The sequence below is a fragment of the Lipophrys pholis genome (assembly GCF_963383615.2).
Source record: "Lipophrys pholis genome assembly, chromosome: 12".
Classification (NCBI taxonomy): domain Eukaryota; kingdom Metazoa; phylum Chordata; class Actinopteri; order Blenniiformes; family Blenniidae; genus Lipophrys; species Lipophrys pholis.
This window is the reverse complement of record NC_137641.1, coordinates 23,903,760-23,922,587: the sequence shown is the minus strand read 5'-3', so window position 1 is coordinate 23,922,587 and position 18,828 is coordinate 23,903,760. Positions and strand designations below refer to the sequence as shown.

At 39.0% G+C, this 18,828-nt stretch overlaps 1 protein-coding gene across 1 annotated transcript in view; it reads left to right on the top strand.

Moving 5' to 3' along the window:
- The window catches only part of brinp1 (bone morphogenetic protein/retinoic acid inducible neural-specific 1), a 126,402-nt gene that overhangs the window by 92,349 nt on the left and 15,225 nt on the right, over positions 1 to 18,828 (top strand). The window contains exon 6 of the mRNA XM_080477685.1: positions 16,449 to 16,685. Coding sequence (XP_080333811.1) covers positions 16,449 to 16,685 — 237 coding nt within the window. The remainder of the gene's footprint in view (positions 1 to 16,448; positions 16,686 to 18,828) is intronic.

Genomic DNA, 18,828 nt, shown 5'->3' with positions numbered 1-18,828 from the left:
ATATGCAATAAGGTAGGTGAGCACTGTGATTACGACGATATCAACATCTACCTTTATATAAACACTTGGATAGATTATGCTGATATCGCTCTGCTTTGTTCTTTCAAATAGCGTTGCTCTTTCTCTTCTTGAACTCAGGTTCGACCAGCTGTTGTAGACTCTTATTTATTTATTTACGGTATTTATTCTATGATTTCTGTACTTCTGGCCTGTTGCCACCAGTGATGATAATAAGTTGAAATGATGAAGTGAAATATGATCTGTTCTCAACACATCCAAGGTCAGTGCTGTTCAATCTCATTGGCCAACTACTGTATGAAAAACATGAATACAAGTGCTGGAAACATCATCAAATACAGTTCAGTCAACCTTTTGCAGTATGAAGATCACAATTGTTGATATTACTATGATAATAAATTTGCAGCCCTAATATGCAGGATATTTGTAGATTTTTTAATTCTTGGCTGACTCATCCACAATATATTTATGAAGGGCAAGTGAGTGGTAAATGACTCCTAAATGTAATCCTTTATAATCACTCTCTGATTTCGAACAATAAATGATGTTTATTTCCCAATTAAAATGAAATATAAATCAAATCAATGATGTCATAGAAAGTTGCGTGGAGACCATTGGTGATGTTGCCGTGTCAGCAAAATGTAACAATCAGCATTGCTCAGAGACGTAAACAAACTCTCTTGTTGTTCAACTCGTCTGAATTCTGCAGGTTGCCGCCCGTGCAAAAGTGATAGTTTGTGATTTTAAATAATGCACCTGACAGGGCTGTGGCATTAAGATAAGTGTGTTGGATAGGGTATGGACTATGTGTTTTGCTGTTTTGTTTGGAGAACCTGTTGGACAGTCCTTATGGATAGCACTCTCAGCTGTGGAGGGCACATTAAAAATAAACAGGTGCGGCACAGTAAATAACAGCAGCCGTACTCAACATGGGTATCGAGTGGTGCATTACTTATTTTCCTTCTAAGCTGTACAGCATTGTATTCCCTTCTCATGTAGATGTCCACGGCTAATGAATAAATGCCCTAAAATGTCATAAAGAATAATAATAATAATAATAAATAGCTGTGTCTATAATGTGTGAGCTGTTATTTTTTTTGGGAGAAAGTAATGGATTCAGGGAGCTGCTCCCCTTTGGTGTTTATTTTTACTAACTACTCGGAGAGAGTGGGTAAATCCACTAAAATATGTATGCAAAGAGCATAGATGCATTTGCATGACCAAAGAATTATCTGTGAGAGGACAGTCAGCACACAGAAGTGGCCTTGGTCTCCACTGCTGGTGGAGACTGATAAGTTATTCCATAACTAGACTGTCACAACCTGACAGAAAGGAGAACATTGCTTTTAATAAGGGATGAGAGGAGGCGATTTGAGTGGTTGTGATTGATGCCAGCCCGCAACCGAAGCTCAATCAACACAGCGGTGAGGCACACACACAACCCCACAACACCACCAAGCGTGTCGTATTCTGCAGACACACCACCGGTGCTCCTCTTGACACTGCGCATTAAAGTCGTGGAAATAAAGGGTCCCCTGCTACAATTGCTTCCAACTATACTGCTGTGGCTTCACTTAAACTGACAAAGTGTTTCAAAGTGAACTGCTTTTTAGACCAAATGAAAATGAAAGCCAGATAAATACATACCCACCACAGCAGAGAAATTGAAAAGGACCATCTCAGGAGCATTTTTTTTTTTTAAATGCTTTAATCTAAGTGTACTTAAAAAAAACAATTAATAAATAAATAAAAATTCAAAAGCTCCAAGTCAATGGTGCAACCATTTGAAACAACCTCTGAACCTCCCGTTTGTTCCAAAAGCGGCTTTGTTGCGCTTTATTAACACAAAGCGCACTTACTTTCCCTGACAGATGTATTGTTTCAAGTCACTGGGCTTTGCAGTCTCCGTCCAAAACAGAAAATAGGAGCTTTTGACAGCATTGTCCTTTTTCTGACACGACACCATAAATGAGCTTCACGGACTTTCCCTTGAGAAGGATGACATTGGCTGTGTCCAGCACTCCTCTAATAAGCCCAGCCAACCCTTAGCACATCTAATGGACGCCCACCGAGTGTCTCCGTTACAATTGCCTTTTGACCTTTTGAAATGGACAATTGGCTCAAATGATAACTTTTGGCATTCAAGCTTGCAGGGAGGAGTCATATCTTGGTGGTGTGGAACATCAGAAAAATGCACAAGTTAAAAGAAAAAACATGACACTCATGCAACAAGAGTAAAAATATGTTTTAAACTTCATCACAGAGAAGATACTGATAATACTTGAGATACAAAAAAAAGAGGCATTTCTATTTAAGGAAGTCTGTTCACTCTTGAACTTTTGGAACAAAAGCCGCCCGTTCTGAAACACCTCATTATGTTGAATATTCCGTACGTTCAATCAATAAACTGCTGAGAAATTCGCAGCCTGCCCGTTGTGATGAGGTAACGGCTCACAGGTAAACTTCAAACGGAGGAGAGGGAGAGCTGTACACTTTCAACTCTGATGCAATCTCGTTTGTTATGATAAAAATAACCCGACAAATCTTCCCGGTGTCATATGCGGTACGCAGGACAGGTGCTTCAAATCACCGGGCTGACAGGGCAATCAACGGAGCCACAGAAGTGGGATCCTTTGAAGCCTTATTAAGGCGGTAACGTCCATATGTCCAGATCAACTCATTCTGGAAGCCTCTCTGTGAGGAAAGCAGTTACACAATGCATTTTCAGGAGAAAAATCAATAAAAGTTTCTGCAATATATTCAATCAAGTCTTAACCTTGAATTGGGGCGCCCCGGGTTGAATCCCAGTTGAGACAGGAAGGGCATCCAGTGTAAAAACTAGCCACGTGTGCAGTGAAAGTTGGAGAGACTTGCTTTTTTCGACCCCTGTAAAATGGAGCAGCTGAATAAACACTTTGTATGTGAAGTGAGAGCATGGAGTGGTTTCTATCGACGATACTGTCTGTCTTCTGGGGTTGCCACAGCAGATTATATCACCCACTTTTACACCAGATGTCCTCCTTGATGTAACCTGAGCAGTTGAGGGTTAAAGGCTTTGCCCAGGCACTCACAGTAGGGACTGTCCACAGCAGCATTCAAACCAGGGGACTCTGGGTTACAAATTTGCTTCCCCAACCCCTAAGCCACCATTCCCTCCCTCTCCTTTACAGTTTTATATTCATATACTGTATATAGATGAGTTATGCTTTTTATTTTGCTCTGGAGAATTACTCCTAAAATGTGAGGCTTTTTTTCCACCTTTTGCTATTTTTGTATCCCTCCTTCCTTTGGCATGTTGAAAGGCTTAACTCGACTGAATGAATAACCTCTCCATGAACTCTCTTTTTCTTTCATAACACTTTGAGCTGGCTGATTTGTATCCTGCAGTCCTATACAACTCTTTGCAAGGCAATGTGAATTTGATCAGTGTGCCTCATAAGCAACATGTTTGCAAACTTTATGCCAGTTGCAAGCAGTTATTTCGTTTGGAGGGTCTGTGAAATTCTGGCTAATGATATTTCTATACATGGAAGAAACCAGATTTTGTCTGGAGAAAAAATGGGGAGTTTTTCCGATTCTTGAGACATTCCAGTGAAAAATATATTTTTCATCATGTCGGTATGTATAAAATTCTAGAAAAGCTTTGAGGTGTTTCTTTTGGTTTGTTTTTTGTTTTTTGACACTGGCCACTTTCTCACATAAAAGTCCAATATGGATGTATAGAATTAGATTAGAGTAGCAAAGTGTGACATTGGTTATGAAGAGATTAGAGGAGGATACACTATGAACATGTGGCCAGTCAATCACGTGACAAATACATAGAAATACACTTTCACACCTATATTAAATTGACAGTTATCAAATAACCTAAAAAAACACATTTTTGCAGTGTTGTGAGGAAATGAAAAATACTCTAGATAAAAGATACTTTTGTAGTACGAGAAGACCACACTGGGGTGCCGCCAATCCAAAAGGGTGAAAACCACTACACCTCTGTACAGCGTTATTTATGTGTTCACACATGGTTTTAATTAAGTGGTAGGATTGAATCAATTTACAGGTCTTCCTACTCCTATTCAGACATGTAAATCGAGATTAGCCCATATCAAAGACAGATTATGTTGTCTCTTCTCTATTTGCATATTCATTTAATAATTTTTTTATATTTTCAGTTAGTTTCATTCCATAATTTATATGTTTCATTGATTTATCTTTATTTCAATCAATCAGTCAGTGAGTCATTGTTTATCAACCCACAGCAATTCTAAAAAAAGATGAAGACAATGTATGAAATGGAAATTAAATAGGATGAAATGATAAGTAATCTTTATTTTTTTTCAATTTTAAATTGTGTCATTGTATTAACAACAGAGAAAAAAATGTTGACAAAATATATGTTACCATGTAAAAAGGTTGGCCCATTGTAATTCAATGGCATGATGCATCTCAAAATAGTTGTGACATTCCTATGTAATAACAAGTGATGGATGAACGTTTAGAACTGTAACAGTTTGACTGTAAAACAATACATCATGCAAGTGTTTTTTGCACAAATTCAGACTGTGATTACTCTTTTCCATTCATGTGTTACAACGTGCTTGATTACAGCTTCATATTAGTGAGAAATTCAGATGATAACAACTATAACTGCAAATGGCCACTTTGTGTCGCGATTTACTTTGATCAAACCAGCCCTTGAAAGTTTAATTAAATGCTTTGACAGCCTAAATGTGGGCATATAAAATGGTTATTAAATATACTTACAATCAAGTGTTACCACTGCGAGATTGCTCAATTTCAATAACTAAAAAAATCTGTCAATCATAGATTAATCAGAATACATTTTTAGCTGGTTGAATTAATTGTACTTAAAGAAACTGTAATCTGATCACAGTTGTATTTTTTTTACACAATGTGCTCCTTGGAGGAGTTTTTATTCGTACAACATATCCAGGAGACAGGATTGTTTAGACATGCATGTTTTTTTTTTTTCAGTAAATCGACAATATGCCAACCAGATGACGTGTGGTTATGATTCCAGTGAGAAAAAAATATTGATTCTGCGATTTTGAAATAACAAGATTGCATCCAAGCTGTGGAACTGCATCCCTGCCCTGTTCTGTTCCACCAAATCAGTCGACAGCCTTTTTTTTTTTTTTTTTTTTTTTTTTCTAGAAAAGTCATGCAATAAAAATGTTACCTTTCAGTCTGAATGTCCTCTCACACTGAAGGAGGACTCTTGATGCTTTATCTAGTCAATTCTCGCCAAAAAAGCTCACTGTAAAACAGGAAGAGGTAAGATTTGCCAAGTTCAGTTGCAACACAGTAGAGCTACTTAACACCACAATGGGAGAATAAAGGATGCAGAATAAAAGTGCTTTGACTTAACCTGGATTTGGGTTATTCAATTTGGGGTTGTCACTTTCATGGAGCCTCTTACTGTTTGCATGTTTGTTTGTATTTCTGCTGTCTGCACTTAGAGTGAATAAGCAAGAGTGTTACAGTGAGTACCACTAGAGAAATGAATGAATGGATGAAGAGTTTTTTTGTTCAACTTTCATTTGATGCAATTGCGGGATGACGCTGGCTGTGATGTCCCTCGCCTTTGTTTGTGTGTGTGATCCATTTGTTGTGTCAAAAAAAGTATTTCGGAATGTGCTAAAATGAGTCATGACAAGTACATTCATTCTTTTCTAAATGTCTTTCTTTTTCTTTGGAATATTTAATCTTTATTTTTTTTCACCTAATTTATTGTTTCTGCCAATTCGGTTTCGTTTTTTTTTATTCATTCTAGCTATTTTTGACATTTTTGATGATGTAAAATGAATTAATTCCTGATTTTGAGTGAATATAGCTCATACTGCATCATGACTATCTTATTAAAATGCATTAAATAGATCTACAATAGTAATGTTAATTTGCTCATGAATTAAATAAACGGTACATATTAGTATGCAGAACCTCACGAGTTGGACTAATGCAGTAACAGAAAAACCCACTCCATTTCATTCCCCTAATTAAACTTTTAATCATGCCTTTTTCTTTCCCACTTTTCCTTTTGCACTTCAGACCTCAGTATTTCATCTCCTGCACCTTGAGGCACACATGCAAGCACAAAACTCTGTCAGAAATTAGGTGCAGGAAACTAGTTACGAACCAGCAATCGAGCACTTTTGTTTTCCAATTACTTTATTTTGGAAGAATCGGGTTTTTAATGATCTGGGACAACATTCTGTGTTAAGTCAATCAATGACAAAATAAGAAATATTGCAAATAGAGTTTTTCTGGTGGCAGTTTCAACCTGATGTGTCAAAATCCCTTTAGTCACGTAGAGCGCCATTTGAATTCAACTGGGCTGAACCAGCAAAAATATAATAAAACATATTGACCAATACATATCAACTGCTCCAACATGTTCCCTTTGTTAAAGAAGTAACATTGTACAAGTCAACTCTAGAAGTATTCACGCTTGAACTTTTTATTCAAACTCATGACTAATTAACGTTGTTTTCGAGAAGAAAGAGAATCAAAACTCTTTGGAAATGTTTCTGTTGAAACTTATGTTGCTTCTGGAGCTGCGAGATGTTTGCAGCCATTTTTGCACGTTGGCTAACAGGCCATATGTTGGACACCCCTGCCTTAGATGGTTTTCTCAAAATATTAGAAATTTAAAAAGCTTCTTTTTTTTTTTTTTTTTTTTTTGCCCTCCTTCTCGCCCCTGTGGCCACCCCTTTGTAAGCTCGTAGGGCTGCGAGCCACAGATAACACAGTGCGGATATGACACTCCCCGGATATTCCTTTTGCTTTCACTTAGATTCAGATTAGAACGCTGTAGTGGAGTCTGACATCAAGGGAGCCACCTATCAAAGCCTAAACACAGTTTCCTCTCCGCTTTCCCACAGTTTTGCCTCATAAAATGTTTTGGCAAGTAACCTCTGTGCTCTGTCTCTCTCTCGCTCTCTCGCTCTCCCCTCATCCCCTGTACTTTTCTCTCCAATAAACAAATGAATTAAGACAAACAACAACAATTTGAATCTCTTGAACTTTCTGGAACTGTAGATTTTCAGTGGTACATTTTAGCACCGGGGAGCATCGGAGCGCTACATGTGCAGCTTCAATGGCTGCCATTTATAACCAAATAGGCCATAAAGGACATGTTTTAAAGACATGCTGTAATGACTGATCCATCATCAATTCATTCAGCTTTTACACCTGACTGGAGAAAAGGTAGAGTCATGGCAGAGCTTGGAGACTCTCCAAGCAAGCACAGGGTGAAAGGGAAGGTCCATCCCAACCCTGTATTGTCGTTTAACAAGTTTATCATAGCTTTTAAGTCTTTATTTTCTCCACACATATCAAACATACAATTAAACCTGCATTGTAAAGATAAATGAGTCTGTTTAGGGTGTGGTTGGAAATTCAAACTTTATGACGGGCAGTGAGGGGCAGCAGGCAGGCGAAGCATATTCGAGTTCGCAATCTATCAAACTGGATCAAACCCATTTGGCACTAAGAGTGGCATGATAAGGATCTATTTTAAAGATTTTGCGCTGTGCAACAAAATTAAAATAAGATTTAAAATCCATTTTTATGTAAACGTTTAAAAGCTACATGGAGCGACTAGAGAGGGCCTGAAGAGCCACAGATAGATAGATTGGTCTTTCTCTACATATCCTGCTGCAAATGCCACAAGTGTAGTTAACATAGATTTTAATGAGCGCTGTGATCCAACTAAAGATGTTTTTTAAGATCCTTGATTTGTTTCTCCTAAATTCAGTCTGACTGAAAGATCTGCACCATTTAGCTTTATTACGTTTGGGAATTAAATACACTTTTATTCTCCCACATTAATTTGTTCTTTATTTGTTTGTCCTCTCTCCAGGCTAAAGCTTAGAAACCCGATGATATTGGTTTTGGCTGATTTCTCACTTTTTGCCTCCTCTGGGACCGGGAAGTAAAAATAGCTGATTGAGGAATGAGAATTAAATGGAAGGGGGAATTAACACATTGTAGTTAAATGATCAGGATTTCCATGGTTTAGTTAAACTCTATCGCTGAGCAAGTTTCAGGTGGCAGGGAGAAAGTCTATATTTAGATTAAATATGCCTGTTCTCTGCCATCTGTTAGTATTCATGATAGATTACATTTGAATTGTTGGTATTTTCAACTGGAAAACTGCAGGGACGTTTCAGTATATTAGCCGGAAGATTGCAATATTGTTTGTGTAATTTGATATCCAACACAAATAGACAAAAAAACATGTGCTGCGGGTTGGAAATTGCAAATTGGTTACATATATTAACCGTGCCAAAGAAAGATAAAGGGCTCTGGAACCTTTACAAGCCATTACCTTGCAAGGACCCAATCACCTCCAATGTGGCTGTCATAAATTTGCGCCAAAACAAAAGCAAACTAATTTGCTTCTTTCAATCCCAACTGCGCGCTTTTCTCTTTTCTCTTTCTCCAGTTTCCTCAAGAGCCTATCTTGGAAGAGCCATGAGCCTATCTTGGAAGATTTATGAATATGTTAGAATAGCCTGAGCCAACAGTTTTCAAAGTGGTGAAGTGAAAATAAATTAAACTGGCCCTGTAGGCAAGTCGTGCAGAGAGTGATGAATTAGATACTCATTGCTCTGTCGCTCGATGCCTGTCCCTCTTTTCAAGTGAAAAGGCTGCAAACATTATGGAAGAGACAAACAAACATACAAATCAATTAATTTTTTTTTCTCCCCCCCATGATGGACTTGTTCAAAAATTGATTTGGAGACTAAAGTATATCAGTAAACACGGTGTCCTTGGTTACCAGAGAATAATTTACTGAAGAAAAATATTTGATGGAAAACATGAAGAGTAAATGTTGGATGAGCACCACAGTAAACCTGCAGAGGCGTTTTCAGTTTCGTTTTTTTCCCTCCTTCCTTTCAATTTCTCTCTTTTTCTCTTGCCTCTTTTCCTCATTTAACCGACACACCGCAAAACTAAAAATATGTATTTGACCACACTTGGAAGTCACAAGATAACTTCGGCTACATTTCACAGGTGGTCAAAATAAGTGTATCCGGTCTGCCTCCTCAGACTGTCCCATGAATTTGCTTCTATATAAAAACGTGCATCATTGTATTGCCCAGAGAAAGTGACAACACTGGATAATTCTCAAGATAGATGGGCGCACACATTTTTTTCACTTCTCTCTAACGTGCTGAAAACCCAGTACCAGATGAAATCTTTCCCATGCTGACCTGGAGGTCAGCTTTCAATTGAAAGTGGTCAATCAAGAGTGAGTTTCCATTTAGGCCAGCATGACGGTAAATCTCTCTCTTTTTTTGGGGGGGGGGGGTTCTCTTGCGAGCTGCAGGCTGCCATTTCTGCAAGGGCCATGCTTTTGCACTCAGTGCTTTTTCTCTGTCGGACAAACTCCGCCTCATCAATTGATTACCAGTTGGGTTTTTTTCCCCATCTGTATTTGGAAGGACTCTTGCCTTCAGTTCAGTAAAGCGAACCCTTTCTACGAAACTACTTTATAAGCTGCAGTACATTATTTGTTGTAATAAGTGAACATTAAAATATGGCAATTAAAATGTAGCGTGACTCATGATCTCGTATTTCATTTCTATTCAAACATATCAAATAAAAAAAAAAGGTGCCATAATTATAATATTTGCATGTTGCTGTAAAGGTAATTAGCTAGTAATGGGAGTCTTATAAGTTAGATAAAAATGCAATATAATTAATGAGGATTTCTACTGAACACATAAGCATCTTCAAAGTTTCAGTGATGGGACAAGCAATACACGCAAGATACACATTTTATATGCAGTATTAATCTGTAAACAGATGCACAACTTTATGTAGCATTCAGCAGACTGCTCATCTTCAGCAGTGTGTAAAGTAAAGAGGTCCCTTTTCTATACAAATAGACAAACATTATTTCTGTGTTTAGAGATGTTTGATGTAATTTCTGGGATAAATCAGGCCTTTTTGATCTGAGATGTGTACACAGCACATCATGACACTTTGAGGGCAGTTGTATCTTTTATAGCTGAAATGGAAATGTCAGAGCTTGTCATATGTCTCTTCCCCTCTCTAGGGTTCTCGTAAAACATGTGATTTCACCAAGCGCTCGAGAAGGGTGTGTGTGTGTGTGTGTGTGTGTGTGTGTGTGTGTGTGTGTGTGTGTGTGTGTGTGTGTGTGTGTGTGTGTGTGTGTGTGTGTGTGTGTGTGTGTGTGTGTGTGTGTGTGTGTGTGTGTTTTCAAGTACAATATCTCACCAAGGCCCACTGCCACTGCTGTGTGGGGACACATGATGGAACAGCTTGAACAGTGCAACTGAAGTGCACAAGCAGCCAACAGCAAGCACATCTCTAATTACATGCTGACACCAGTTGTTTTTTTGTTGTTGTTGTTGTTGTTGTTTTTTCTAATGCACCTAATATGCAGTGTGAGAGTGTTTTGCAAGTTTAACTGAGAAATTACTACATCTACTTTGCCTGGGAGGATGCAGGAAATCATTCCTAAAAGAAAGAAAACACGACACACGCTCTTCACGCATCCCCCTACTGTGATCTTCCACAACGGAAAAAGAAGTAATCACTAAGTTACTTTGAATCAACACGTGCATGTGCCTCCTGTGTGCAGCACAACTGAGAATAATTCTGCACCATGAAGAGCTCATCTACCTCTCCAGATTGCCTGCCCTCCTCAATCCAGAAAATGCTTCAACATGCAATTTCAGCAATTCCTTTTTTTTTTTTTTCTGAAGGCAGGAGCTGCGCACCCTGAATGCCAGGACCATTTTTGTATGTAATCTATGCTTTTATAGTGATGGCTGCACCTGCATACTTGCTTGCGTTTTTGTGTTAAAAATATGACTAGGAGGGGATAATCAAAGCCAAAGCTATACAGAGATATTGTAAGAGGCCCATTGTGGTCTGAAAGTCTTTCTGCTGCACACAGATACACCGGGGTGTATGACATACCATGTATATTCAGCCTCTTGTATGTTAATATGGCGGGGGAAATGGGATTTTCTGTTCTCTTGTTTTGTTTTCAAATATTTGCATTGGTGAGTGTTCATTTACCATAAAACAAAATAACCCCCCCAAAAAACCAGCAGAGCTTTTCAAAATAAGAAATAAAAACAGACATTTCTTTGTGGGGCACTTAGAGCATAAACGGATATGTGAGGCAAAAAAGAAAAAAGAAAAAAATCATTAAATATTTGCAAACAATCATTCCCCACACACAAATGACTAAATAACGGTGTAATACGAAATTCCGAGGCAGCAATCCTGTTTGACAACACAAGCTGCCGCCATCCAGAGTGCTTAGAACACTTATGATAATCTACGATAATCTACTCAGCTCAGACACAGCAACACATTATCCATTTGAATGCTAAGTACACCTCATTCAGAAGTTTAAAAAATGCTAACATATTCTGAGAGCTGAGAATAGCTCCAGTGGAACACGTTATCTTCTGTCAGGCCCAGCGCAAGTGAGCGCGCACACACACACACACACACACACACACACACACACACACACACACACACACACACACACACACACACACACACACACACACACACACACACACACACACACACACACACACACACACACACACACACACACACACACACACACACACACACACACACACACACACACACACACGCGCGCGCTGTCAGAGACCTTAAAGCGCTTTATGCAAAGAAATGAAAAGTGGATAAATAGCTACTTCAGCTGCACCTTTACCTCTCAGCTGCTGGAGAGGTGCCTTCGTGTGAAATGGGCAAACGCAGCAAATCTTAAAACTATACAATCCGCCTGTATTAAGCATATAGGATCAGCAGGAAAGGCTACCCAGGCCTGGACTGAGCAGAAACAATCTTCCAGTTCAGAGGTCTTTGGTTTTGTATCATGGCTGCAACGATAACCTCCAGTGGTAATTTAAAGCTCCCATTCAAGTAATGCACTTTATTGCACCAGTGGATTAAGTAATGATTATTTTGTGAAATTGCGGCCACACAATGGTCAATTAATCTTTAATGAAAGTGTAACTTATGAGGCGGAGCGTGGCATTCCAATAAGCAGCCAACTGCTTGCCAAAGCAGTTACAAGCCTCAATTGCGGCCTACACTTCCCCGTCCATGGCCACGTGAAAAAAAAAAAAAAAAGTAGTTCTCTCCGGAAAGAGACGCAATGAAAAGGCAAAGTCACGGAGATGCAGAGTTTTCTGCCTTCATGGGACGTTTGTGGGCCTATATCCTCCAAAATACCTGATGGAAATGCATCAGCCCCTGATGTATGTAATGAGATTAACTGCCATTTTGACGGAGTATTTATTTAGAGCAAGACAGGCATAGGGGTTGCAGGGAATTATGTGTGCTGACGGAGCATGAAGCTGGAGGTTATCAAATAGCCAATATGTACCTTTCATTTCATCATCTCCTCTTTAATGATGGCTAGTGTAACTCTCGGCTCCAGCATCCACTGTTTTACTCAAGAAGTCCCTGCCTCCGAGCCGTATAAAATGCGGCTTTATAGCCCAATCATGCCCAATGTTTTCACATGCTAGCGCACTAACACAGAAAAGCTGGGTAAGTCACAAAGATAAATGTTTTTACTCTGATTAGTTTCTCATTTCATTTTTTTGGCCCAGAGGCTCCAATTCTCTTACTCATTCCGCACTGCACTAACAAATGTTGATGGATTTACTTTTATTGCATGACATCATTTCTACACTGTAGTGGGAGGACGAGACATCAAATTTCCAGTACTTGAGTGCGTGCTCAGCGGGTGAATGTAGAGGAGAGCAGGAGAGGCGAAGAAACAGGAATGAAGAGAGTGATTGATGGAGTGAATGAGAGCCAAAGGATGATGGGGGAAGAGTCAGGGGGCATGCGCATGTGTGTGGCGGGAGTAGGAGTGAGTGTAATGAAGTAAGACAGTCGCGGTGTGTACAGAGACGGAGTGAAAGCGAGGGGAGAGGCAAAAGAGGGAGGCACAGAAAGAAAATGGACAGAAATACTGACGCAGACGAGAGCGGAAAACAAGAGATTGCAAGACTGATAGTGCTGAGCTGAATGTCAGCATCTCTTCTGCAATCTTGCAGCACCGACACACTGATATCAGGAAAAAGGAAAATGTGTGTACGTGTTGAAGGTAGGGGGTAGTGGGGGTATGCAGTAGACGGGAGAGGGAGGGCTTATTGTGCACCCGGCCGCTGGCACCAGCACTGTCAGTGAGCAGCGTTGATCCGTGAACTTGCCATCTGGATTTTCCCACAAATCACATTAAAGTTTCAAGCCCAGGAATACATCAAGCTAAATGAATATTGGATCCAGACAGGCCTGATGGAGAAAAAGCCCCCGTGCAACCCAACTCTTTTGTGGTCAGACATGATCTATCCATTCCCCCTTGCTCCCTTCATCCCTTCTTCCTTCTGTTCCCCTCATGACTGAGGACCCGTGCTTCTGATGAGGTGTGTAGAAGAGACGGGTCCAGTATTACTCAAAAAGACGAATGCATGACAGGCAAATTTCGCTGACTGAAGTGGTCGCCCCACATGTGAGTCTGAGTCATCCAGTAAATTTATTCAGACTCCCTGGAACTTTTCAGAATACATAAATAACATGGAAATAAAATATAAATGATTAAATAGTGGCTAAACAAAGGAAAAAAACTGCAACCAGACCCATTTTTGAAAAGGACTTTGATTTCCTGCTAAAACGGTCTGAAAACCAAATCCAAAAGATAACACAGCTAAGATTGGTAAATATTGCTTCAAAATTAAAAAAAATGTATAAATCATAGAGCAGCTGAAATGACTAGAATAGCTAAAATTGCATAAATAGCTAAAATAGGGTGAAACAACAAAAAAGGGGGAAAAAAGTATCTATATTTGATAAAAGTGCGAGAAACGGCCAAAAAGAAATAACAGCCTCAAGAGTCAACATGGCTAAAGCATAACAGCTAGAATCACTAAACACAGTTAAATAAAGTAATCTAAAATCTAAAACTCTTGCTAAAATCTAAAACTGCTTGATCAAGTAGAATACTAGATACATGGCAAAAAATAAACCAGCCAAAAGAACTAACACTGCTGAAAATGTCTAATCTAACTACAAATATATCCAAAGGTTACAATTTATTAATGTATTAAAATTAATCCTAACTATTACAAAGCTCCCTCCTGAGTGCTACTCGGTGTGACTGACACCGATGGGTCATTCAGTCATAATTGCCCCAATAAATTTTTTTATTTTTTTTAGAGCAAACTATGAATACAACTTAATCTGTGTTATCTTCATTTTAAAGATTATTTATTTGTTGGAATTTGACAAGAACAAGTCTTTTGGTCATTAACGTCTCAGATCTTGCTCTGGCCAATTAGCCTCCATCAACAACAGCAACAAAAAAAAAAAACAGCTTTCATATTCTGTCACTTTGAGGGTTGATATTTGAGACCAGACTCATAAAGGCTTTCATCTGTTCCCTCATTACCTGCAGTTATAAGTTTGATTGCCAGAAGGGTGAAAATAAGAAGCTTTGATTGCTGCATCCACGTGAGACGAGAGATTCCTTTGACTCGGTGACAGTGCTCTGAAAATGATTCATGTGGACAGTATGAAATTATGTGCTTACTTTCCCTTTCATTTTAGGTACATTATGTTGACTTTTGCATAAATGGATTTCTGCATCCACCCAAAGGTGAAAATAATGTGAGCGAGGGGGGGGAAAAAAGAATGCAATCGTTCATCATTCAATAACATGTTTTGTTCTGGTTCCTGGTCGCATATTTTCTGCTGAAGCACTGTTTGTGCTCAAATAAAACCTATTAAGAAAATATGGCCTCGCCGAGACGCGGGTTTCATACAAGAAGGAAAAAATCTATTTAGTTCTTTTCCAATCCAGTGGCTTGTAGAGCTAGGGATTTATTTTCCCCGGGCCTGGACTGAAGAGAAAGCCTGTACTGTTAGCTGTCCAAGCTTCAATTCTGTGAGATCCCCAAGGCGAGATATGGATTGGCTCGGAGTTGAAAAATTATAACTACCTTGTCAGAGATAGCAAAGAGTGAAGAGGTACTTTCAGCCGCAGCTCCAAATTGGCCTCTACATTACATTTTCAGCTTTTTGTGATTACTGCATAATTAGCGGAAGGATGCAAGGTGGGATATGAGAAGCGGAAACACAATTTTAACACACGGGAACGCACACTGGAAAATGCACACAAAGGGAAATAAAGTCGCTCCTAAATAATAAAGCAATGTGGCAGAAGAGAGCGCAGCATCAATCACTGCTGCACGTTGTCACATCATGAACGACTCGCTGCAGAACAGACAGCTCAAGTTGAACCGAGGCGAGCTTTGAAAAATAAATGAGTGCTTATAACACAAACTAATCTCAGTAGGGCAGTCAGCCATTTCATTGCCACTCTCCTCCGTTCTGGTATCTCTTTTCTCACACGTGTGTGTGTGTACTGTATCTGTGAGGAGATACCGCCTGTGTACCCTGCCCTCGCTCCGAATTGCTTTCTTTCAGGTTCGGTTATAAATACAAGTTTACATTTAATCAGTTACTTTCTGGGGCGGTTTTCTGAGTACTATCAGCATACATATCTTTTGCTCAACTTTTGCTATTTCATCATGCAAGCTACACAATACTCGGTTAACTTTCAATAGTTTGTTCAGTATTGCAATAACAATAAGAATTACAATAAATGCAAACACTTTAGCAGAAGATTTTAATGTTTTATTTCCTAGAGAGAAAACACTGCTTATTTTCTGTCGGTCTCATACAATATTATTTAATTAGCCAACCCATTATAGGGAATGATTGACTACTTTTGAGTATTACGTAGAAGGATAATTAGGTTTATTCCACTACTGGGATTTGAAGATTCTATATTAGGCAATTTATGTATGATAAAATCAATTCCGAAGAGAAAAACTGACCTAAAAATTACACATATTACAGAATTTAAAGCCAAATACTACAGACAATTGAATGTATTATTTGCATGAAATGTTTTTATTGTAACTCATAAGACCCATGAATTGCTCACCATCAAATATTTTGTACAAGTATTGAACTTTTTCCATATTTCAAAGGGAAGCAATGGGGTAAAACACGATTTCATGTATTTAGTGGGTAACATACTAGTTTGGTCGAAATGTGATGAAATATGGAATATACTAAGAATTATCACTTGCTTCCTGAATATATGAATTCATCTTGATAAATCACCCCTTTTTGTTTGTTTAAATGATAACAATATGGTTATTGCAGATGTTGAATATTGCAATAACAATACATTTGCATTATATTGGGCAGCCCTATGGAAGATTTTCATTCATTAATTCATTGTTTCCTCTGTATTTAATGACGAATTTACACTGACCTGTGTATATGTGTCTGTGTTGCAGGTCTTCAGGTCATTTTCCCAGAATACCTGCAGGAGAAATTTGTCCAGTCAGCTCTGAGTTACATCATGTGCAATGGAGAAGGGGAGTATGTGTGCCATAACAACCAGTGCATCTGTCAGTGTGCGGAGGAGTATCCCCAATGCAACTGTCCCATCACTGACATCCAGATCATGGAGAACACTCTGCTGGGGATGTCTGAGTCGTGGGCAGCTTCTTACAAAGACTTCGAAAACTCCGGTAAGATACGGCAAAACCCTTCAAGTTGAAACCTTTTTGTGAAGTAGCTGCCACATTTCCCACAATTTAATTTCCAAGGATTTTCATGAAAATGACAATTGCACATTGTACGAAAGTAAATGCATGGCACACTTAAAAAGAGTGCGGGTGATTTGTCAATGTTATTTGCGCACGTCGTGAAAAGTACGCGCGTCATATAGTACAGTAAACATTTAAGTTCAACAATGCACATTGGAAATGTGCTTGTATTCAGTTTGCTCTCTTGCAAAAATGAAAAGAAGAAAATACAAGGCTGACACGTTCAGCATTTCTCTTTGTGAAGGACACATTATTACCATTAGACCTCAGCTCCATTTGGCTTTTGGCAGCCTTGATCTTTTTTACTCACCACCTAATGACAACAAAATGAATGAAAGGATAATGTTTTCTTAAGTTCACCGCTGAAAATAGTATGCAACTTTCACAGCTCTGCGAAAGGTCACGGAGCGCACAGGGGCAGTCCATCATAGTAATCTTTCTTTAACCTCACCTAAGGTTTTTAAATAGAGGCAATAGATCATATGAACTCATATTGGCTATCTCAGGAAGGCTCTAACAACCAATTTTGCAAGATAGGCAGCAGAGTTTTAATTTCTCTTCAGAATGAATGACAGCAAAAACGACGCTTGTCGCATGCAAGGTTAGTTATTGGAATACATATTGTAAATTCTGGACAGCTTCTTGTGTAGTCGGTAAAAACATAGGTGGGGCAAGAGTATTGTGAAAACTGTGGGGGAACAGCCCAGCTCGCGTTGAGTTGTTCTATGGCAAGGCACCATGGATATCTATTATTGATATGATATAAAAGTGTCCCAATAAAACCTGCCAGCAAAAGATAAATATATTTATGTACCATAGGAGAAAGTTAATGTTAGTCATGAAGGTCACTGAGTGCAGTACATCTTTAAAAAGGTGCTTGGAAGTAAAGTGTACTGGAAGAAGCCAAACAAAAAAAGCAACATTTATATAAATATATAACTCACTGTAGGGGAACAAAAAGCAATCCATGCACACTAAAAGCAGAAATAAAGAAATCAATACATTTCTCAGACTAAGAGGGACTGTATGGCACATTCGGCCAAACTTAATCACTTTGTCTTATAAAAAAGAAAATCCTTTATTTGTTTGTTTTTTTTTCTGGCCCAGAGGTCAGATTTACAAACCTGGAGGTTTTTAAAAACGGCATATATGGATTGTAACATTTACCGAGTGTAACCTTAATGATAGGGGGCATTTCACATCTGGTAATAAAAGGACAAACATGATCTTTTAGAAAATGTTGGATGAGCTGCAGGTACTTGATACAGCAAAATGTCATCCACTGCTGGTAAAGCAATATTTTTTATAAAGACTGATCATTCACAGGATTCAAACAAAACTCAATGCAATCAAATGTTACCAGTGGTGCAGGAATTTGCCAATGGATGCCAAAAAGTATTTTAAATTTTAATTAGGCATGACAGTATATTCATTTGTTTATCTTTTATGCAGTTTTATCCAACTAAACGTGCCATTCCCTTCGAGCTATCACAGCTTCGACAGGACACCAGTCTGTCATCGGACACACACACACAGAAATTGAATTTAAGTTACGTTCACACTGCAGGCAAATGCGACCCAATTCTGATTTTCTGCTCACTCGTGGCCCATATCCAATCTGTTTTGCGACAGTGTGAATGTTGCAGTTCTGTATTTTGTGCACCAGTCCCAGGCCTCGATCAGATGTGGTACCAATTTGGATATGTATTGGATGTCTCTCAATGCAACCGCTGTCTGAAAGGTCAAAACCACTTCCACATCATTGACGTGAGACTGATGTCACGAATCTGCGCCAGAGGATGCGACACCGCCAACGTGTTGAATCTCTTTTTTCTCAATCTCCTTTCTTTCCCTCCTCATTTTGTCTAGATTTTGTCGGCTCCTACTGCACAATGACTTGACAATGGATATAAAGAAGCTGACATGTGTTGCGGGTTGCAGACCTGCAGGGGGAACGTAGCCATAGAGTCACCGATAATCCTCAACTGCCTGTTTTTACCATAGTACCCGGGGGAATGAGTGCATCGACAGAACATGCAAACTGCACACAGGAATCCCCACCAGT